We start from the raw sequence: 23,998 nt of genomic DNA, 5'->3' as shown, positions 1-23,998 counted from the left end.
CTCATGCTGAATAATGAGAAATACTTAATAGTATTTTACAGTCTGAATTTTGTGAAAGTGTTTCTCTTTCTAACCATGTGTTACTGTGTTTAAATTTTGTACATGAAACAGACGAGGATTATTTTACACTTTATTATATTTTCAACTTCTAAACATATTCTATTATGATCTGCTCAAATCATATTACACATAAACATACACACATACAACTATGAAGGTTATATATTATTCAGATATCAAGGATGTACTTCACAGAATTGTCAGTTCACTTTTCCAATCATTCTTAAATTTCCTAATAAATTTGGGAGATTGACTCTCCTTCTCCTCAGGGCTGAAACTATCTTTCTGGGTTTTTTTTGGAGTCTGCAGGTCAGAAAATTCATCACCAGCAGGTTGTTTCCAAGACTGGGACAGAAAAGAAAATATACTTCTTTGTGCTGTTGTGATTTTCATGTGCAGATGTATGTAAATAGCGTTATGTCTGTTCAATTATTTTTAAATGATCCATTAATTAAAAGCAAATTAATCGCCAATAAAACATAATCCCACACTGAAAACTAGCTTCGCAAGAAGCCATATATTCCCATTTTGTCTAAATGATTCTAATTTAAAGTGCAAACAAACACCGATATTTTATCAGAAATGAATCATGTGAAGTCATAAATTATTCTGAAGTTTTAAACATTCCACCAAATGAAGCAAATTAATTGCAAGTTGGTCCACACCTTGACAACCTGCTTGGTTAGCCACCATATGCTCCAGTTCTGAACAAATGATTTTAATTTGATGTCCAAACATACCAATTCTGATATGTGATCAAAAGGCAGTCCATTTGTGTCATAATTGTTTCCTCTTCCTTTATCATAAACTTCAAACATAATCTCAAAACAATTCAAATGAATTCGGCTGCACCTAAGCGTTAGCTCTGTTCATATATATATTTCATTGGTGCAATATTATTGGCCATCAAGGTGTAAACTGTTCTTGAGCAGATGTCAATCAGTGCCTCCTACAGTAAATTTATTTATGTACAGCTCTCTCTTAGTAAGAAACTAAGCCTGAGGTGAATCAAGTGTAATTAACATTGATGCTCCAGCCCAAATCAACATGCATCAAAAAGACGCACAAGTCAGAATTTCGGTGCATCAATAATGTGTCATATTTAAATTATATGCGTCAAAACCTGAGGGTACATGTCTACTGAAAACCTTGTGTATGTATGTATGTATGTATGTATGTATGTATGTATGTATGTATGTATGTATGTATGTGTATATATATATATATATATATATTAAAAACCTTAAGATTACTCTCTGGAATCTATTTGTTATCAGCAGTTACAGTTGTGTTCAGATATAATTTGTGAAGAATTATTTATTTAAATCATTAATTAGAATTACTGCATGCTCACTGACATTTGGATTAATACATTATTTTGGAATTATTGAGAATACAGATTTTTAATTTGTTACAATTTAAAAAAAATTTAAAACAATATTTTAACAAATTTCTGAAATGTGCAAGAGGAAACTGTACAAGAGCTTACACTGTACATTTACTTCTGGATTATTTGCAATCATGGTCTATGAAGTGAAAGAAAGGCTAATATACACTAATATGCATTAGTGTGGTTTGCGATTACGATCGATCATCAGAAGGGTATTAGGGTGGGTTGAAGATGAGCTTACCTGCAGTAGGTTCTCGAGATGAAAGGTATGCCACATTTAGCCAAATTTCTGACAACCAGTTCCTCTTTGTTGCATACCTTCAGAACATAAAAGAATACAAAAACACTGAAAGATGACGTACATACAGATAATTACTCAAAGGATAAAATGTACATTTTTAGAATTATCTGATCTTGATAATAATAAAAATAATAATAATAATAATAATAATGACTTTGTATAGCGCCTAATCTTTAGAAGCTCTAAGCGCTTTACAACATTAGACAACACCTATAATAAAAAACATATATAATGATATGATTACAAAAACAAACACCATGAAATTAGAAAACAAAAAACATGCTGAAAATATTTAAGGTAGGAAACATTATAAGGTCTTTAAGTTTGTTCTTGCATTCAAGATAAGTGAGTTTTGAGAGCACTCTTGAATGGGATCACTGTGTCTTTGTGTCTAAGTTCAGTGGGTAATTCATTCCACATTGCTGGGCCCTAGTATGCAAAAGAACGCTATCTAGATGACTTGGCTTTCACAGTGGGAATAATGAGTATACGATTGTCAGAAGAGGAACGTAAGTATCTTGCTGGTGTGTACACATGGGTGAGGTCAGATAGTTATGTTGGACTGGAGTCCATCAGTGAAACATAGCACAGAGAACAAACTCTGTGTTTGATTCTGGATCGAATGGATAACCAGTGTAAGGTACAGAGCAGCGGGGAGGTGTGCTCTGATCGTGGTACTCTAAGGATGATCCGAGCAGCTGTGTTTTCAACTTGTTGAAGTTTCTGGAGTATATATTGAGATGAACCAGACAGAACTGAGTTACAATAGTCCAGTCTTGAAAGTACTAATGAACACACAAGTGTTTTAGTGGCATCAACTCAAAGATATTTGCGAATGGAGCTGATGTGTCTCAGCTCAAGATATGCAGCCTTGCATATGTTCATGACATGTTGGTGCAATGTGAGAGTACTGTCCAGAGTAACACCTAGGTTTCATACTGATTGTGTGAATTTAATGTTGGTGTTGCTGATATTTATTGTTTGAGGTAAAGGATGTGAATGAGAAAGTCTTTGTGTTGTGATCAGAATGGCCTCAGTTTTATCATCATTCATCTGCAGCTTGTTACATGTTATCCATGATTTCGCATCAGAAATGCACTTCTCTACACCTTGGATGGTAGCATCAACTTCAGTTGGGTGGCTAGATTTGTATATTTGGGTGTCATCAGCGTACAATTGGTGTACAGTATACTCAAAACATTTTCTAAAAGCATGACAACAAAGTCATGCATTTTATTAAAGCAAATTTTTGTACCATAAAATAATCTTTTGAATCACTATTTATGGTCTGTAGTCCAATAGACAGCTGTAAATTTTGTTATCCTTTTAGTCCTTCAGTTACATGTACTTCCTGTGTAATGTTAATTGGTACAATGTACAACCATAAATGCAAAATAGGGTGTTCAGGCCAAATGCAGAAAATTATAACAACTGTCTGATTATAACAACTGTCTGAAGTGAACAAAATCCCTTGACAGGAAAGTTTCTTTCAGTGTATAGTCTAAATCAAACTTGTTTTGCATGATACATCTGGATGTGGTGGAGCCAATTTCAGCATTAGTTTGTTTTAATGCTACTCAAGTGTTGTAACTTCAGCTCTCATGACCGGCTTGGTGATATTGGTTGTCATTCCCAAGACATTACTTTCTGAACTGTCAGTTCTTATCGGTATGAAATTTATTAATTCAGGGCACTTGTACAGTTAAACCTGTCTATAGCAGCCACCGATGGGAAAAGGCAAAACTGGCCTTGTGCACAGGTGACCTCTGTGCACAGGTTCACCTTTAAAATTAGCCTCTGAACAAATACCAGGCATCAAATATAAATATTATTATTATTATTATTTTATGTGCATCATTCATCAAAATAAAAAAATATGCATATCTGATGCTTTTCTCGTAAATTTATGTTCCACTCAAGATTACTGTATCCTGACATCTTATAAATGAAATCATCACTAACTTAAAATAATTTCTGATCTATTTTTGCATTGTACACCATGACAAAACAGTAATTTCACTACTGACTGACATCACTGCAAAACAAAGGACTGACTTGTAGGTCAGCCAACTTTTTTAAATTAAGCTTTGGAATAGCTATTCAAACTTTTAAAATAAAATCTGGATTAGCCAGCTGCTCAACACACCAAGATCAAAAGACAGACAGCTTATGTGAGAAGCCTGTGATGAATTGGAAATCAAAAGGAAACAGTATATAGCTTTTCTTTGTAAGCCATGAACTGAAACCTCCACTGACTTTATAAATAAGTTTTACATAAAGAATGACCTCTGACCATTATGAAAGGGATGTAGCTCATATCTCATCTCAATGATAAAGTTTTTTCTTCAGAGTCAGCTTTAATTTAATGGCAAATTGATGAAGATGCCAAACTACAGCAGTCACATGCACACAAAAGTCAACTTCCAATTCTGCTGTGATGACACTACCACTCTTCCCACTACCCAGCAAATGAATCACTTTGTCTCTATAGCTCTACCCTTATGATCAAAACTGTCTTTATTTCAAATCTGTCATATTGATGCCTTTGAATTACACTCTCAACATGATTTGAGTGTGGAGTACGAGTGAGATAAAAATATTTACACACTTTGTCAGATTTCTTTCCTTTAAACAATGCTTTCCCCATGAGACCCCACCCCACCCCAAAATGTGTGTGTTTCCTATTGCACTGGTTTGAAAATTAAGGTAGGCAGGTAGGAATTTTTTTATATATATACACACACATAACTGGGCAAAACTGGTTATATGCACAAATCTATTTTGGGATTTTTCTTTGTCATCCCTTGGGGGAAAACAGTGATAGGGTCGGCAATGAAAATCAGGGACAGTTGGCCAACCGGAAAAAAATTCAATTTACACTGACTGAGCAGTCACAGTAGATATGCACTAGTAAACACTAAAGACAGGGAAAAACCACTGCTTAATTATGGATCACATGCCCACGGACCACTTAAGACAGGTGACAATAACATACAGAACATTTATATAGGAAACATACCAAGGGGAAATCAGAATGGTCATTGTGATCTGGTGACCATTGAGTAAAGGTGACCATTAGGACAGGTTTGACAGTAATTATTATGCAAATTCCATTGTATTTAGACCCATAGCTAATGAAAACAAAGACTAAAAGGTATAGTTTAAGGTACTGGATGCAGTGGGACAGAAGGGAAACAAAGAATATGAAATTACTGTAGTAAGAAACAATAAGCTGAATAATATCAATAAGTTATTCCTAGACTTCCATTCGGATCCCATAGCAATTGGGTAGCACCAGCAATGTGCCCCCCTTTCCAAAGAGTATGGCAGGAGCACCAACATCAAATTAATCAGTACCTGGTGGATATGGCAGGTGCTTTAATGTGGTGACCATTTTGGCAGGTTGCACTATTCATCTTAGAAGGTTTGTTTTTCTATAGTCAGTCCTCTTATCTACCAAGAATTCAAAAGCTTACCTCTGCAGCATATATTTCTGAAGCTCAGGTCCTTCCTTTTCACGGAATTTCTCCATGGCTGTCAGAAAATTGATAAAATCCTCCTCTGACAAAATTGCTTTCATAGAGGCCAAGCATCTAGAAAACAGAACATATTTAATGTTGTTTCCGCAAAAACACTACCACAGAGACATTTCTTCCTATAATTAAATTATCCTTGTAAAGACGAATTCAAAAAAGGCACTTAACTACTGTGAAACTTAATTCAAAGAGTAATAGGTCAATTTCTGTGATAAATAAGAAGCAAAAAACAAATTTTATTTCTAGGGGAGAAGTGTCTGTGCAAACAGTACTGCCGATCTAGTTGACCACAGAAAATGACCACATACTGGACATGTAAAATTTGATTTATCCCCATTATTTATAAAAATCTCAAATTTTGATTGGCAAACCACCCAGGTAGGTGAGAGAGGCAAATTGTGCTCCTGAAGACAAGTAAATCACTACATCAATTGAGCCTATCATCTCTTTGTGCATCCTACTGTAGTCCTATTGAAAATTATTAATATTCATTTTATTTCTCTCAGAGATCTCCTATGCATTAACAAATGTTACTTGCATTTAACAGAAAGCAATGTTATAGCCTAAAGTGGGTTTTTTGGATACAATTCAGTCAGTTCAGGAAAGGTCACCTGAACTAAAAATTCCAGTTATTTTAAATGCAGCTATTTCCAGAAAATGCAACATAGTGTCTGAACCTGTAAAGGATAACCTGGATTTTATTTTTAAAAATGTGGGAAAATGAAAGAAACATTAAAGGTACTTCATCAGCTGAGTTATAACATAGAGAGCTAAATTACCTCAGCTGGCAGAGATGTGGATTGAGTTCTAAGAAAGCACAATGCTATTTTATGAAACAGAAAATGTAAACTGCCCTATTCTGCACCAGGAGTTGTTTGAAAACTGTTTCCTGAGTGAAGCCCAAACTACACTTCATTCCTCCCAGATCTGAGACTGCATGAAATCAAAATCTGTATCTTAGCAGCGTGTATTTATGATATATTTTCTAACAGCTTTGATATAATTTAGGATAAAACTGCTAAACTGCAAACTCTGAAAGGTGAACAATGCAGAGAAAAAAGTTCACATAAAATTTGTTCATTTTCATGATATTTAAAAAAAATAAAAAAATGAAATATGTATTTCTGATGTTTTTATTGTATAAAAGAATTAATTTATGATCAAATAAATTCTTTTCTGCCTTTATGGCATGAGATTCACACAAGAGTCATTGAAGCATAGCAAGCCTGCTATTTACCAAGTTAGATATACATTTATGTATGTACATGTATGTCTATTTTTGGATACTTTCACATATCTAGCTTGTTGAAACACATCCCTCAGCATAAACTGGAAGTTTAAAATACTGTACAGTGGTTTACCTACAGCAAGCTGGACTTGCACAGGGTAAAGTGAGGCCAGATTTACTTTTGTTATCCTACTAGCTACAATAGTATCAATACAGTGGGTTTTCTTCTTTTGCTATTAATCAATTCAGTATAAATAACACATGAGGAAATATTCTTTTTATGGAAACATTTTTTTTTTGGTAATGAATATACTGTATATGATGCTTGTGCCAAAGCATGATATCTATGTGCAAGTCTGAAGAAGCTTGCTTATTTCCAATATCACAGCCTATGAGTCACTGCATAATGGTGTAGGCATTAATTAAACCTTGCTTACAATGTACTGGGGGAGGCAAAAATTTAAATACATAACTCTTTCAACATGGCTACTTCTGAATCCTTCATTTCAGTAATGTTTATATTTTGTCAGTTATTATTACTGATCTGTACAGTAAGCACATTTATGCTGTGCTGTACTGTGCCTGTGTAAGGTTATTCCATAAAAATTGGTAGTCTTCATACATATATATGATTACCAATTGGTGTCCAGTTCAAATATGATTGCTGACTAAACAATAAATGTACATGTATAAATGTTTATGATGAAATGCTAAACCTCTGCTTTACCACTGTTCCAGTTCACTAACCTAACAGCTTTATAGCTTTAAAACATCACATAAAAAAATCTATAAGTAAAAACTACATTCAAATTAACATACCATATACTCACTTTTAAGATGAACCAACTGCAAACTACACAGACCTAGATCTGCCATCACATAATGTGCCGGCAGATCTGGGTCTGTGCGGTTTGTTAGGACTAATCTGTAGAACAAATGACACAGACTCTGGTTTGCAGGTGCATTATGCTACAGCAGTTCAGGTTCTTTGTTGTTTGCAGTTAGACTGGACTTAAAGGCGAAAATATACACTAATCAATAAAGAAGAAAACCTTCAAAAGCGTCACAAAGAAATAAAAGACAATATCTCAATTTTGTGAAATACACAGATGATATCGTTGCAGCAACCTACACTTCAATGACAACATTCTGAAGCTGTACATCTATCATCTATCATCCATATGTCCCTGATTGGTGCATTTCCAACATTAATAAAGACCCCTTCCAACAACAGTGTAGATACATCACTGCTGCATTGATCCAGAGTGCTGAGGAACTTGGTATCCCAGTCCTTCAAAACTCAGGGGGAAACAAATTTCAAAGGGTCAAAGAAAATTACTAGGTAATACAAAATGCACTGGGGCCCCGAGTGGCCGAGTGGTCTAAAGCGCTCACCGTTCCGGATCACTTCCATCTCACCTCTGTCTGCGTATGTTCGAGTCCAAGGCTCGGCTAGTGTGGGTACGTGGGAAAGCCTGCCAGTAGCTTCTCGTGGATCGGTGGTTCTTTCCTGGGTTTTCCAGGGTTCTTCCTCCACCAGTTATACTGGCCGCCATATATGGCCTATCTTGTGCTGAAAAATGGCGTTAAACCCTAACAACAAAATGCACTAGTAAGGAGAAAACAATTAAATCATCAAATGTGCTTTTATAATTTTACCACTCTAACCTTTGTTATCTGTACCAGTTTATCACCATTTCCATGGACACATATTATTGTTATAAATATTTTATCAAGTGCTCAGGTAACCCAAACGTTTAGATGTTTGAATATTTGGTTTAACTGAAAAGAACTGCACTATGCATTCCGGATCTTGCTTTCATTTAACTGTAATGTTCATTCACTATCTAGCAGCAGTTAGTATAAAATAATTTTCATTTTTTCTCATTTATTTTTCTTTTCAAACAAGTAATTCATTTATGACATGTCAACACTGTATTTCTGCAAACTTTTCATCGACTTTCCACTGCAATTTGGCAAACCACAACAAGCCTTTAAAATTTTCATCACCAATGTTATTGTTTTACAATGGATTTAACCCCATCTTAAAGTTTTGATCACCTTTAGCAACTCTGGCCATTGCTTGAACAAACATATGGACAGACATGCAATAAAGAAAACAGCAGTCAGGTTTTTTTATTTTTCCATGGTGAATAAAAAGTGCACATAGGGGGAACACAGTGGTATAAAAAATGTCTGTATCAGATGTATAGGTTTCACTCATAAAAAGAAGTATCCAATATATTGACGTTATCAGCCTATTTACCAGTACTGGCTAAAATAGGTCTGAAATTCACTCTAACAAATAGTAAAAACATCGGCCAGTCACCTGAAAGACCACTTCATTAAATACATGTATGTGTAGATCTTGCTAATAAAATAAACACATTATATATCTTGATGATGCAAGCATATTTACCACACCTGATAAACATATAATCAGTTGCCCACAACTGTCTCCATTCACGATCTTGGTGATCTGAGCCTATTTATCAAGACTGAACAACAGTGAATCTGAAGTGGTAACAAGTTCAGCCAATAATGTGCAAGATACCTCTCTGATATGTCACGATCCTACATTGTACAGAACTTGTGTGTTATCATATAACCCTATATTTCAAGGTGATCAAAAATGAGATAAGAAATTGGCTTCATGAGAGGCATCAAGCTATATTAGATGCAAGATCACGTCATTGACATGCATGGATCCATTCACTTTTGACTTTGCTCAAAATCAATGATAACAAAAAAGCATATTCAAATTTTGATCAAAGCTTGATAAAAAATCATGGCTTCCTGAGTGGTAATATGCAAGATCACCTCAATGCTATACATGGATCTCGGTCTTTATCAAACTCATCAGAGCCTGATGACATAAGCATATATTTTCCAGAATCCTGATGTTAGACATTATAAGCATAACTTCCAAGTATGTAGTTTTCTGGGTGTAAAGCTAAATTTACTAATGTAGGAAATACTTACCTATTGCTACTGCACAACTGATACCTTTCTAGAAGGAAAATACCCCACCCATAACACAATCTGACTTCCCATTATCTTGAACCAAGAGACTGCAAAACACTGGATCACCCCTGGAACATCCCACACAACTGCCCATGTGTACAGTTGCTTTTATTCTTTTCAAAAGCTAAGCCTAACTTAGTGGGACATCAGTGCAGGGTGGGAGGAGAGAATCTGGCAATAACAAGAAGTATTACATTATTAAAAATCAGCCTTGGCCCACCCCCAAAACTACATTATACTATCAGCAATACCACACAATAACCTGTTGCTACTGCATAGCCGAATTTGTTGGGTGTCGGGGGGGGGGGCTGACAATCCCACAACTGGTAAATAAAACAAACAAAAGGAATAATCTCCCTCAATGAAGAGCAGAAGACTACTGCAGCATTGGACCTGCATGAGTCACTCTCTGTGTGACAATGATTGGGCAAGTGATAAAATACCATCATTTTGACAGGCTGAGGAGGAAAAGGTAATGTGAGAGTGTCAAACAACAGCATTCAACACATCCTCCAAAGATGAACAAGTTAAATAGATCAATGAGGCAGCAATGGCTCTAACTTCATTGGCTTTAATTTTCATATAAGGCAGGTCCCTATCAGTAAGAGACTCAAGCTCTCTTGAGAGTCAAAGCAATCCACCTAGAAATGGTGGAAAACTGAAATGTAAGTTGAAACCTTAATGGGGAGTAATGGACACTTATTCTTCCTTCTCCCTTCAGAGACTGCCAAACAAAAATGTAAAAGCCTAATTGTACATAAAAGTCTATCTTGATCATACCCAGCACAGATATGGTTGAGACTGGGGATCTCAATCATGGGTAGAGCAACTGATGGAAGCTTTTATTCCAAGAAAATCTAATTGGCAAAGGAGAGAAACTGACTCATAATTCCCACTGAAATTGATATAGCCCTGCTCTACGGATAACGCACGAAGCTCACTCATTCACCTTGCAGACACTAAGGTAAGCATGCAGACCTGCCAACCCTAAAAAAACCTCAGTAATACTGTTGATATTTTTAGGAAGTTGGACCAGTTTTCAGGATGGTGTAACAAATATCATGTACTGTTAATGTCATGCTGAAAAACACATATTTCAAAGTCTAAAAGTGTGATTCAAGACAGTGAATCAAACAGTCCCATTTCTGGCGAAAGAATCTGCTGCCCAGGTCCTCTGGATGGGGACTGGGAAACACAAATAGGGAGCTTGTTCAGCTTGGTAGCAAATAAGCCAACCAAAGGAGTCACCAAAGGAATTCTGAAATCTGGAACAGGAAGTCTGCTATAATTTGGTGGAGCAACCATTCCATAAGGCTTTTCATCTAAGGTATATGATGGTGAATAGAGAATATTTTGTAATTGTTGAAGCAGAAAATGTGTCAGTGATGGTAAATATGTTCACCTCAAAAAGTTTACTGCAACCTTAATTACTTTCAGTACAGTTTCACAAACAGCAGTTCCAAACCCTACATAGCTGAATGACTGCTTGATATCTCTGGAAGACTTAAAGCAAAATCATAAAGGTTGGCAGATCTGAACAAGAAAACTATCTTGTGGGCAAAAATCTCAAAGGAAGCTTCACACAAAAGTTCATTTGGGGGATTTATTATGAGACCACAAGACTCACAAAAGATTCCATTTAGGCATTAGAGAGCATGACGCTGGTCTTAGCAGTTCAAAATACTTGATCAGGTCTGCTATGTGAAAATCTGACCTGATGGATGGGCCTTTTGAAAAATTTTTTGGAAAGGGCTGCTCAATCGCCTTTAACAGTATAAAAATTGTTTCTCTTTAAAAAGGAAGAAATGTAAATCAGCCACTGCATTCACTGAGGGACTGCTAGGACACATTTTCTACTACAACAATTACAAAATATTCTCTCTTCACCATCATATACTTTAGATGTCGATCTTCTCATGAATCGAATGATGCACATAACTCTGATCAAAAACTAAAATGAGCTGAGCAGTGAAGTACCTGACTTTGTGCATGACCAGTAGGATCACTGTGAATGGTGGGAAGGCAAAAGTGAACAAACAATTCCATTTCAGGCGAAAGAATCCGCTGCCCAGGTCCTCTGGATGGGGACTGTTGAAATACAAATAGGGAGCTTGTTCAGCTTGGTAGCAAATAAGCCAACCAAAGGAGTCACCAAAGGAATCCTGAAAGCTGGAACAGGAAGTCTGCTACCATTTGGTAGAGCGACCATTTCATGTTGATTTTCATCCCTTTTATTGACAAACTGTCCACCAAAATAATCTTCCTGCTGGGAACGTGGCAACTAGATGTTAATTCCTTCTAAAATCAATGAGAAGTTGCATGTGTGCCTAGTTGTTTCCTGAAGTACACTACTACCAACATGCTGTCATTGGAGACCATCCCACAGTAAACTTTTATTTGATGGATGCACTCCTAATAATAATAATAATAATAATGAGGACTTTGTACAGTGCCTAATCTTTAGAAGCTCTAAACGCTTTACAACATTAGACAATACCTATAACATAAAAAAAACATATATAATGATACAATTACAAAAAACAATCACCATGAAATTAGAAGAAAAAAAAACATGCTGAAAATATTTAAAGTAGGAAACATTATTAGGTCTTTAAGTTTGTTTTCTTGCAGTCAAAATAGGTGAGTTTTAACAGCACTCTTGAATGGGATAACTGTGTCTAATGGCTGAAGAACACTGCCCTAATTTCTATATTGTTGATGTGGAGAATAAATTCTTCCCAGGACCTTCCAGCTTAAGAGGATAACCCCACCATGAATCTGACACATCTGCAAACAGGTAAGCAGGTAGGAGTGGGGTTGGGCAGAGGTAGAAGTTGGAACAAACAGAAAAAAGACTGAATTTGTCCACCAAATCAAATGATGGTGGAAATCCTAACCTAGAGAAATTGGGACATTCAAGGGATCCCTGTGAGGCTTCAATGCAGATAAAAGAAGAAATGGAGAGAACACAAGTACCTAAGAGAACCAGGACGACTGTGAAGTTCAAAGTTCCCAGCATAGTGAGAAATAGACAATGTGGTCTTTACACATCCAACAGTGACAGGATCTTGTCTAGTCTGCTCTGATGGGACACAGACTAATCCAATGCCTGAAAATTCATCCCGACAGAGACTCAATGATGTGATGGAGTGAGCTATGAGTATGACAAAAAACCAAGCCTGGTCACTACAGACCAACAGCAGGACACAACCAGCCTTAGGGGTTCTAGCCAGCCATTGTGGACCAACCATTCATTAAAATATTCGAGGACTGGGACATCTGGTGATCATATATGGGTTGCAACTATTCCCATGACACTGTAACTGGAAGACCAACTCATCCAAGCAAACCCTGAGGTACTTCCTGTGTGGAGGAAAGATCGGAATATGAAGGCACGCTTCCTGAAACTAACTGGACACCACCCAATTGCAAGGTCTTACGGCATTCCTGACTGTCTGTGATCTCCATCTTGAACAATTCCTCCATCTGAAATCTGTTAAGGGAGGAAAGGTCAATAATAAGATGGAACTTTCCCACTTTCTCGGGAAACCAAGAAAATCTAGAAGGCCAGAGATTGGTCTTTAACAACCACTCTACTGCACCATTCTGAATAAGTGAGTGAACTGCTACCTTTAAGTGCACTAGATTTAACTGGTGGAAGAAAATGGGGTGGCCATACGAAAGGAGGGAGATTCAGGAACCAAAGCTGGTAACCAACTTTTATAACAGAAAGGACCATGCAATCAACTATAACATAGACCAGGCCTCCGAAAAGAGGTTTAGTCTGGCACCAACAGGAACCAAAGGAAGAGGTATGTTTTGCAGGAGAGGGAGCAAGTCCCTATAGCTGTCCACTCTTGTTCTAAGGAAAGGTGGATGGGCCTTTGTGTCAAACCTTCTAGTGACTGCTTATTATGGGGAGCTGAAAAATGAGATTGTTGCTATGCAGATTGAAAGAATTTAGTTGAAGGACCCTACGGGCAGTCACAATGGTTTAGCTTCTTGGCCGGTTTAAAAAAGCCAGGAGCGCATGCAAGGGACCTATGTTGATGGTCTGAGTAGCCATGAATGAGATGTGGTTCCAAAGAGAATCTTTGCATCCAGAGGGGTAGCCCCCTGAAGGTTTACCGTGCTCTACTAAAATGTAAGTAGTGTCCAAAGCAACATCCCTGCAGAGGTGGTGTGTATGTGTGTGTGTGTGTGATTTGGATTTGTAGCATAGCATTAACAATTTTTCAGTCATATCACTACAATTTCAGCAGTGTGACAGTTTATAGTGATGCCTAGCACTGGGGCATCATGCCGCAGACATGTAGTATGATGTCCCACCCAGTCACATTATCCTGACCCCAGACTGACCAGTCCTAACACTAACCTCTTAATGCTGAGTGCCATGCGAGGCAGCTGTTAGTACCATTTTATAAGTCTTTGGTATGACTCGGACGTGGATCGAACCCATGATCTCCTGCATCTGAGGCAGACGCTCTAACCACTAGGCCACTAGAGTGGTCCTCTGCAGAGGTGGAGAAGCTCTGCTGACAATCAGATCAGAAATATGGACTCCAGAGTGATAAGCCATTTACAGATGGATGACGCATGATGGATACTGGGCCACACCATAAGCTCATTTGGCCTTTTTTGTTTTTTCACTGATTATTTCTAACAAACTGCAGAGATTCAGATCTGCTGGCACAAAAGTGTGTTGGCACATCTGGGTCTGTGCAGTCTGCAGCTGGACTTGTCTTATAAGCAAGTATATATATGGTATCTGACCACAAAGATTTCATTTAGCATGTAAAGACTTCCTCAACCTTATCATTTGCAAGACTTACTTGTCACAGGTGCTATTCAGGCTTGGTACTGGTAGCCGAGGTAGAAGAGGCTCAAAGAAAAATGTTGGATAATTCCCTGACCCTCTCAGGCAGTTCAACATCAGGGCCCACATCTGCAGATACAAACAGATATTAAGTTTATGCATTACATAATGTTTTATGTGTGTGAGTGTGTTTCGGATTTTTAACATAGCTTTAACAATTTTCCAGGCAGATTGATATGATGTCTACAGTGTGACAGCTTATAGTGATGTCTAGCATTGGGGTATCATGCCACAGGCATGTAGCATCATGTCCCACCCAATCACATTATCCTGACACCAGGCTGACCAGTCCTAACACTAACCTCTTAATGATGAGTGCCATGCAAGGCAACTGTTAGTACCAGTTTTATAAAACTCTGGAATTACTCAGCCAGAGTTCGAGCCCAAGATATCCCCGCCCCCATGATGAACACTAACCACTAGGCCACTGTAACTGTCATATTGTTTACATGGAAGGCAACAATTATTTATTCAATTATTATCTGAAAAGCATGTAGCCATTCAGGTCTATAAATTGTTTGAAACATACTCTATATTTCATAAAGTGCAATCAGGATTTAGTACCACTCATGCCAAACAACTTACCAAATTAATTGATCTTTGGCTGAAGGAAATGGACAATGGACATATGACTGGGATTGTTTTCCTTGACTTCAAGAAGGCCTTTGATCTTGTTGATCATGAAATTTTGCTACGAAAGTTGAACTGTTACACGTTCGACAATCCATCTTTAAACTGGTTTGGACCATACCTAAACCAAAGGTCTCAACAAGTAAACATTGGCAATATTAGATCTCAAACTCACACTATTCATTCTGGGGTCCCTCAAGGCTCAGTTTTAGGCCCTCTCCTCTTCCTTATCTATATCAATGATCTACAGTTCAATAATGAGTCCTCAAATAAAGATTTGTTTGCAGACAATGCAACCTTGTATACATCTAGTTCTGATACTGAAGTTATCCAAATGAGAGTAAACTCAGACCTAATTATAGTCCAAAACTGGACACAACAAAATAGGATGGTAATTAATGAAGGTGAAACAAAATGTAAGATTATGGGGACATCACAAAAGCTACACAAGTCATGGATCCCAGAACTATCTCTTGCAATAAATAATCATCCATTAGAAAATGTCAAACATGAAAAGCTTGTAGGTGTGTCTGTAGATAATTTATTATGGAATGACCATATTGATAAGCTTAGTAAAACACTGTCATCCAAAATTGCCCTACTCAGCAGAATCAAGAAATATTTACCTATGGAAACTCGCAATCTATACTACAGGTCATATATTCTACCAACAATGGAATATTGTTCAAATGTATGGGGAAACTGTGTTATTCTGAGCATGACAGGATTTATAAACTTCAAAAACAAGCAGCACACGTAATTTTGGATGCATCTATTGATCATCCCTCAAAGGCATTATTTACAGAACTCAAATGGTTAACAATATATGACAGGATAGATTTTCACAAGGCAGTCCTTTTATATAAATGTCTACATGGAACTGCACCAGAGTATCTTCAGGATGTATTCAGGCCTTTTTCAACAGAATACCCGTTGAGATCAATATCACATGGAAACCTTCTAGCACCAAAACCAAAACCAAGAACAAAGCAATTTAAAGAGAGCTTCCAATACTCTGGTACAGTTCTGTGGAACAAGCTTCCACTACATGTAAAATCTGCTGAAAATATTAGAGTATTTAAGAAGAGATATAATGAGCATATATGTGTTTCAAGGGAGAATAGTCTTTGACTAATAAGTCATCCTCTATAAATAAAGCATTATTATTATTATTATTATTATTATTATTATTATTATTATTATTAATTATAAAAAGATGTTTCAATGTTCTTCCTAGCATAAAAAAGAAAAGTACCAGTGTGACAAGGATGCCACACACACAATATGATGCAATTTTAGTGCATTGTAAGGAGTCAAACATGGGGGCCATAACTCTGACAAAACAGTAAAATCTTAACTTGCCATAGCTCTTCCTAATGTAAAGCCTCATACAAAATTAAATACAACAACAGAACAATTATCATGTGGAAACAAAATTCTGATGAACTGAATGGCAATGTACCATGTCACACTGGGAAGTAACTTTCTAAACTCTTGTTGGAATAAGGTAAAAGTGTAATCTGACTTAGATCTGTATAATGCAAAGCTGTGTATTAAATCTAAATTTGGATCAATGGAGTCTTCAAAAAAATTATTGGTTGGTCACACAATTTTCAATCCTTCATATCAGTAATGTTTATATTTTACCAGTTATTAGGACACAATTTGTACATTAACACTTTATAAGAGAAACCCACAAGACTCCTAAAATTAATTTGTTGAAACCACAACTTTCTTATACCTATGTTAATGCTGTGCTTAAATGTACATGAGCAAGGTTATCACATGCAAATTGGTCAACTTTAATACATGAACATTCTGACATTTTCATAGATCCTATTTTTACATTATTTTTTTTATAAGCCTCTGGCTTCACATGTATAAAGTAGCATTTTCATCCAGTTTAACAAGAAATAAAATCATATCACATGGTTATATGAAACCAGCTGTTTTACCATCCACAAATCATACTGTAACCCTTTTTCTTTTTGGTATACCACTTCATAATATTGTAAGTCTTTGGTATGACTCGGCCGGTGATCGAACCCACGACCTCCCACATCCAAGGTGGATGCTCTAACCATTAGGCCACCAAAGCAGTTCAGCTTATTCCAATAATGCCCACTCCAATCAATCACATCTAAGTATTCTTGGATGGGGGAACATTTTTTAACAAAAGCATTTTCAAATTATCTTATCCTAATTCTTTTTTGTTGAACTGAACCCTGACAACGATGAAAAGAAATGCTCCTAGTCAAAGTGGGATAATAATTCAAAAGTGAATATCAAACTTTCACTAGTTCTTCCCAAGTCTCAAACCATGCTCAGTTTTATGCAGAAAGTCCTTTATGAGAGACACAGACTCAAAGATTTAATCTGATAATGAGTCGCAACTGTACTTCCCTGGACCACCATAGCAAATCTAAACACTTTATTTTACATGCCTCACCCACCCAGCTATGTACCCACCTTTAACCATTATCCAATGCTTGTAACCCTAAATCCATTACAGAAAGAACTGCATGTTGTATGATGGCATATTCAATCAATATAAATTATTCTGTTCAAATGTTCCATGCACATCTGAAATGATAGCACTTGATCACTATGACAGCAGTGGCTCAAACAGAGCAATTTTTTATGAAATGCACGATTAACTTTTTACTCAGCAAGACTCAAGTCTCATAGCAAAAGTTTGTGCTATATTAGTACCTATCCAATTAAAAAACACAATTAGTTTCAAATCATGAAGTAAATTAGCCAAAACATTTAGTTTTTATCCAGAGCTATGATATCTTCCACTACAAATGTCAATTTTTTTAAACATTCAGGTCTGTCAATGTAATTGGAATTTTCTACATTTGACCTCTGACCTACAAAAAATCTTACCCCTCTTAAACATGGTCACTACTGTATATGGCAAACTAAATACTATGTACATGTACCACATTCACTGATTTTCCACCCAGGAGTTCAGCAGGTGATGTGGTTACAGATGGATGGACAAAGGTTATAACAATATCCATCTTACTAAAACATGGGAACAACTATTTTCATCACTTTGTTGCAGAAAAATATATTTTATGGTCAGGAATCATTTAACTATGAATGGCCCATTATACAGTATGCCCACAAAGTCCAATAGTCCACAAAGAACATATATCAATCTTTTGTGCAGAAACATTTTTTCTTCTTTTAGTCAGTCATCTTGGCCTTTGGCTTTTTCACACAAAACAAATAGGTTCTTCCTTATTGCAAGTACAAGCACAACACAAAGCTTGGTACAAGTCTGTAACACAGAATTAGTGCTGTTGAGCAGAAACCATTTTTCTTCTTTGTCACAATGATCTCGGTAACAGGACCTCAAAACTAACAGGTTTCTATCTTACCCCAAGGGCAAACCATTTACCTTGTCCCCTGAAAATCACTTGAGTTTTTACTCCCATTGCAAGACTTCACCAAGTTACTGTGCAAAATAAATTTTTCTTCTTCAGCCACAAATCTGATCTCTGACTTTTGAACTTCGAAATCAATAGACTTATTCCTTATTCTATGTGTAAGCTAATTCTCATTGCTAACACTAGCATATCCCCTATTAAAACAACCCACAAAAAAATCATATTAAATATATACAATACTTTAAAAAAAAAACCTGTCTATCTTAATTTTAAAACCAGTGCAATAGGAAACACATTTTTTTCTTGACCTCATCACAAAGTTTGATAAAAGCAGATGTTGGAGAACTCAAGTTATTGTGCAAAAACCTTTTATCTTCTTTCAGTTACAGTGGTTCGAGTCTAGGATTCAGCCAATGTGGGTATGTGAGAAAGCTTGCCAGTAGCTTCTCGTGGGTCGGTGGTTCTTTCCGGGGTTTTCCCGGGTTCTTCCTCCACCATTAATACTGGCCGCCATGTATAGCCTATCGTGTGCTGAAAAATGGTGTTAAACCCCACAACAACAACAACAAATCAGTTACAGTGACCCTGCCTTTCAAAGTTTTGAATCAGAAATCACTATGCTTCTTGATTACCCCAAGCCACACTCAATGTTTAGTAGCTGTAGATGTGGAGAACTCAAGTTATGGTGCATAAGCCATGTTTCTTCTTGCAGCCACCGATCTTGACCTTTCAGCTTTTGAACAAAAATCAGAAACCAAAACTGGTAACAGGTAGACTGATGGAAAGATATCATTATAATATTTTCATAATTATGGCAGGCCTACCAAACTATTTCTCTTTATCAATCTGTACAGCTGCTTAACCTTTGTCTTTGAATGTAAGACTTTGCACGCTTAGAACTACATGTAATGTACTTTTTATAAATATCTACCATGCAACAGGTACTGTCAAGTCATTCATAATGTCTAACATGCTTTGATTCAATGCTGAGGTCCACCCTGAACATATTTTCTACTTGGACCAGTAAGGCCAACATAGTTTAAGCCTGTCTTATGGTCAAATCCAATAGAAAACTAATATAATGAGTTTTTCACACCTACAGCTGCAGAGAATTAATTTATTTCATCACATGTAAGATTTTTAGCCTTCAGTATGTCGGAGAAACTGAAAAGCTACACAAAAGGATCAACCTTCATGGATATGATTGGATGACAAAAATGCTGTACAGAAGCCCGGTTGCAGAACACTTCTCCTCCCCTGGTCACACTTTCAGTGATATAACCCTTACTGCAATTGCTCACAACCCCAACTGGAGTTCTGAAACCAGGAACGAAAAGGATTCTTACCGGATACGCCACCTTAGAACACTGAAACCAAACCGTTTAAACCAAGAAGGCTAGAAAAAGACTGCCATGCACAAATAAAATTATCTTTTGCACCCAACACATTTTCTTTTATATAATGCTTAAAATTTGCTTAATAGCCAATAATTACTACTGTAACAATGAAATATTTGGGATGTAATTTGTGCTTACATAAATTTACATAAAACAGTGTTGTTACGGCTCATCGATTTCTAGGTCAATACAAATATTTTCAAGCATCTGCAACAAGCTGAAACAAAATACATTTAAAGGTTTAATTCCTGTAGAAACAGCCATGTAAAGTTTTGCAAACACAACAGTTTTTGTCTTTCATTTGTTTGTCTCGTCTATGTTTTGTATTGGCCTTTGAAAAAGACTTATTAAGAGTCAAAAGCGCTTAGGCTAATTAGATACTAATTTTGCACTGTTCGTTGTCAGTTTATTGCATTTATCTTAATTAATATCTGACAAACGTGATCCCTTGCTGGATCCAGTGCACTTGAAAGGACTGTTATTTGCCATATGATTTGTGTTCTTTATATAACATGTGATCCCTTGCTGGATCCAGTATGCTTTAAAGGACTGTTATTCACCATATGATTTGTATTCTTTATATATATATATATATATATATATATATATATATATATATATATATATATGCTCATCACTTTTAAAAAAATGTGTGTGTGTGTGTTGTGTTTTGGGATTTTTAACGTAGCTTTTGTCATATATATATTTTCTGGTGTGGCAGTTTATAGTGATGTCTAGCAATGGGGCTTCATCCCATAGACATGTGGCATCATGTCCCACCCAATCACATTATCCTGAACCAGCCTGACCAGTTCTAACACTAACCTCTTACCACATTAACCCCTAGCGATGACTTTACGGGGCAGGAGGTAGTAGCCTACTGCCGAGCTTTGTAGCATCATGGTCATGCAAGATACACTAAAGTGGATGGTATTATAGAAAGATAGATAGATGTAGCTCTACAATGATACCAAATAATCTGGAATATCTAGTTGCACTACGAAATACAGACAGAAAAACCTCATTTTTTGTACCCAACTTTTTTTTACACAAAATTCTCCCATGGTCGGAATCCGATTTTGTGTCCAGATTTTAGACTTTTTGGTCTCAGATCTAAGGCAAACCAGTATGAACTGCAAACAGACAGATGAGCCTTTGCAAAAAGTAGGATAAGATGGGCATTTGGAATAAAGAATGGTCTCCATACAAAAATAATGGCTCCATTTAGCAAAAAAAAAAAGTCCAACTTCTACTCTTCTGCTCATGCGCAAGTCAAATAGCCAACAAAAAACGATGTTTCTAACACAACTAGGCAATATGTTATTGAAAGAAGACTGGGCATTTGGTGTTTTCAAGTCTATTCAGAAATAGCTTTAAAAAGGTGTTTCCTACTCGATTTTCAGGCAAAAATGACAAAATGCTCCAGGGGTTAATGTGTTAATGCTGAGTGACAAGAAAGGCAGCTGCTAGTACAATTTTTATAAGTCTTTGGTATGACTCAACCGGGCTTAGAAACCACAAGCTCCTTAATCCAAGGCAGATGCTCTAACCACTTAGACCACTGAAGTAGTCTGCCCAAAATGCAAAACCTTTTTAGTTAGACCAAAATAAATTATTTGACAAAATGTCCATATTTGTATTATCTGCCTTTCTTTAGAAAGAAAAAAAATAAAACCAGTGCTTTTGTGTAAGTTGATTATATATCAAGTGAAATACACCACCATATTCCAAACATCTTGCATAGTCATCATCTAAATTGTTACTGAATATGGTGTGGTCATGAACATCTCTCTAAGAGAATGACTGCAAACTCAAAGTTTACTGTTTCCCTAGCTATCAGCCAATCACCATAAAATATGGTGCACTTGAGTTGATCACTTTGAATCCATGTCAATGTCAGTCATTATGATACAAAATTTCATATTCTGCCTAATGATTGTCCTTAAGTAATGGTTTGCAAGTTAGCAACAAAAAAAAATCATTAGATTAAAAACTCTTGCCTAAGCACTTGGCTGTTACTAACCCTTTAACCTTTGCAAGTTCTCATCAGTAACTTTGTGCAAGTTATAGTTCATCGTTTTCATTCAGCTAAAATTCTCATGTCCCTCTCACTACACACATTTCTATGCATTTTTTTCTTTAATTATGACCAGATTGAGAACTGGGAAAGCATAGGGGATTTTGATGAAATTGTGAAATGTATTTTACTCATTTAAATAATGTAGATGAAATAGTGAATACAGATATTTATTCTTGTTCATAAGTACTGAGCAGTAACTAGAAATTTATCACTGGGTGAATCGCAATCTGTTATACCACAGTACTGGCATATCAAATCCCTTTAATTACCAAAGCCATTATATTTGCTTCTTATGCATGTAGTTGCATGTAGTATAAAATGTAACATCTTGTGGAAAGAACACAAGTTAGTGATTCATGTCAGTGCAAATGCTAGTCCCAGTAACTGGTCTATTGACCCATTACCATCCCTTACTATGTCAATAAAGGAGAATGCATTGACTCAACTATCTGATTATACATGTAATATTGATTATCAGTACTAATATAATCATATATTTACTCCACCTAGACAATAGTTCAAGAACAAAATCATGTCCTATACCTAATGGAAAAGCTGGAAAGCTTTCGACATGAAAACAGAGATTTTTAGGAGTTGGGGGAGTGAAAGGGCACAAAAATTGAGCACCTATTCTGATGATAAATATTTGATATTAAGCTGAAACCAAACTTTTATCTCCTTCATATTTTCTTCCAACTGGTCTATTCTTTTTAATCCTAAATAATGGGTCATAACCTCCCATAAAAAAAGAGAGACCTAAATATGAAAAATGGGGAAAATAGATTCCTCTAAATTAGTATCCTCCTGTCCATCTCAGGGTCTAATGCAGAAATGAAAATTTTAGGGAGAAAAACCTCCTACTCCTTTTTTAAAAAAAGGGGAGAAGAATTAAAGAAGAAATAAAGGTAGGACTTGAAAATATGATGTATCACTTTTTGCACATTCGTTTTTCACTGAACATGCCTTTCATCATTATTTTTTTCTATTCCACATCAGCTAAGTACACATGGCCCCCTGAACTACAGAAATGAGGCACCAGCCAATCACAAGTAAAAATGAAACATCAACCTCCAGCCCTCTTACGAAGTTTACAGTTTCTTGATCTTGACCTGCTTGCACAATGTCAGGGACTAAAGCTATCTTCAACCTAATCCTTGCATCATGAGCCTCCAGCAAATCACTGGGATATAATTCACAAAGTTGCATTCCAGTTAAAGAATAGACAAAGTCTACTGACCAACATGCATCACTAATGTCACACATGAATTGATGTATTATTAAATTGATGAGTTAGTATAGTTATGCAATGTCTGTAAAAAAAAAAAGTAAGCAACAAACTAGAATGCAGCTGTGTGAGCTATTTCCCCTGCACACATGAGCACACAAACTCTCTCACCATGTAATAATGTGGTGGACAATCTGGTGAGCTGGTCTTTCTAAACTAGTTGCATATTAGTGTCTGGATATGAGTACAAGACAGAAGGGTAATTAAATACACTAAGATCAGGATTCAGCAAAATGCAACATTATGGTAGGAAATGTTCCTGTGTGTCCTTCTTTTAGCCTTTCATGGCAATCAGTCTAAGAATGTTAAGTTATGGCTTATAACAAATTTAAACACAAATGGACTTAATAAGAGCAAGCAGTACAACTTTGCTTAGAAGGCCCAGTTGATGAAAGGTGGCTGACAACTTTATCAATGTGAGTTCTGGAATATTACTGACACTTGGTGGAGTTAAAGGTAGGTTCTTCCACACTGAATTTAATAAAGACTCAAGAATGAAAGAAGTCTTCAACATCAAACAGGGAACTGAGGATGCTCATAGCTAAACATAGTGCAAAAATAGGACTGGAAAGTGTGAAAAGTCAGAAAGAGAAATAAGATTTGTATGACTACTCTGAAGTTCATCAAGGCATCACCATCAACATGCATACTCTGAATTCGGGATTGGTTGAGCATCAGTGCACACTGTGCCATATCCCATAATTCAGAGTAGAGACGAGTAGATGGGATCATATGCCTGCCCTGGATGACATGAGACCTCTAGCCAGGACCAGATTATCCATAAGGAATTTTG

The 23,998-nt window shown here is 36.4% G+C and overlaps 1 protein-coding gene across 2 annotated transcripts in view; it reads right to left on the bottom strand.

Moving 5' to 3' along the window:
- Positions 1 to 23,998, bottom strand: part of LOC149805120 (carnitine O-palmitoyltransferase 1, liver isoform-like) — a 102,588-nt gene that overhangs the window by 65,096 nt on the left and 13,494 nt on the right. For both annotated transcript variants that reach the window (XR_016417654.1, XM_089947548.1), the window contains exons 2-4: positions 14,372 to 14,484; positions 5,228 to 5,344; positions 1,692 to 1,768 (exon numbers count right to left, since the gene is read on the bottom strand). Coding sequence is in view for 1 of the 2 variants with exons in the window: in XM_089947548.1 (XP_089803674.1) it covers positions 1,692 to 1,768; positions 5,228 to 5,344; positions 14,372 to 14,484 (307 nt within the window). In the remaining variant the exon portion in view is untranslated. The remainder of the gene's footprint in view (positions 1 to 1,691; positions 1,769 to 5,227; positions 5,345 to 14,371; positions 14,485 to 23,998) is intronic.

This window comes from Sinohyriopsis cumingii, chromosome 2 (assembly GCF_028554795.1).
Source record: "Sinohyriopsis cumingii isolate HCF-2022 chromosome 2, ASM2855479v2, whole genome shotgun sequence".
Taxonomy (NCBI): domain Eukaryota; kingdom Metazoa; phylum Mollusca; class Bivalvia; order Unionida; family Unionidae; genus Sinohyriopsis; species Sinohyriopsis cumingii.
This window is presented reverse-complemented; position numbering and strand designations above follow the sequence as displayed.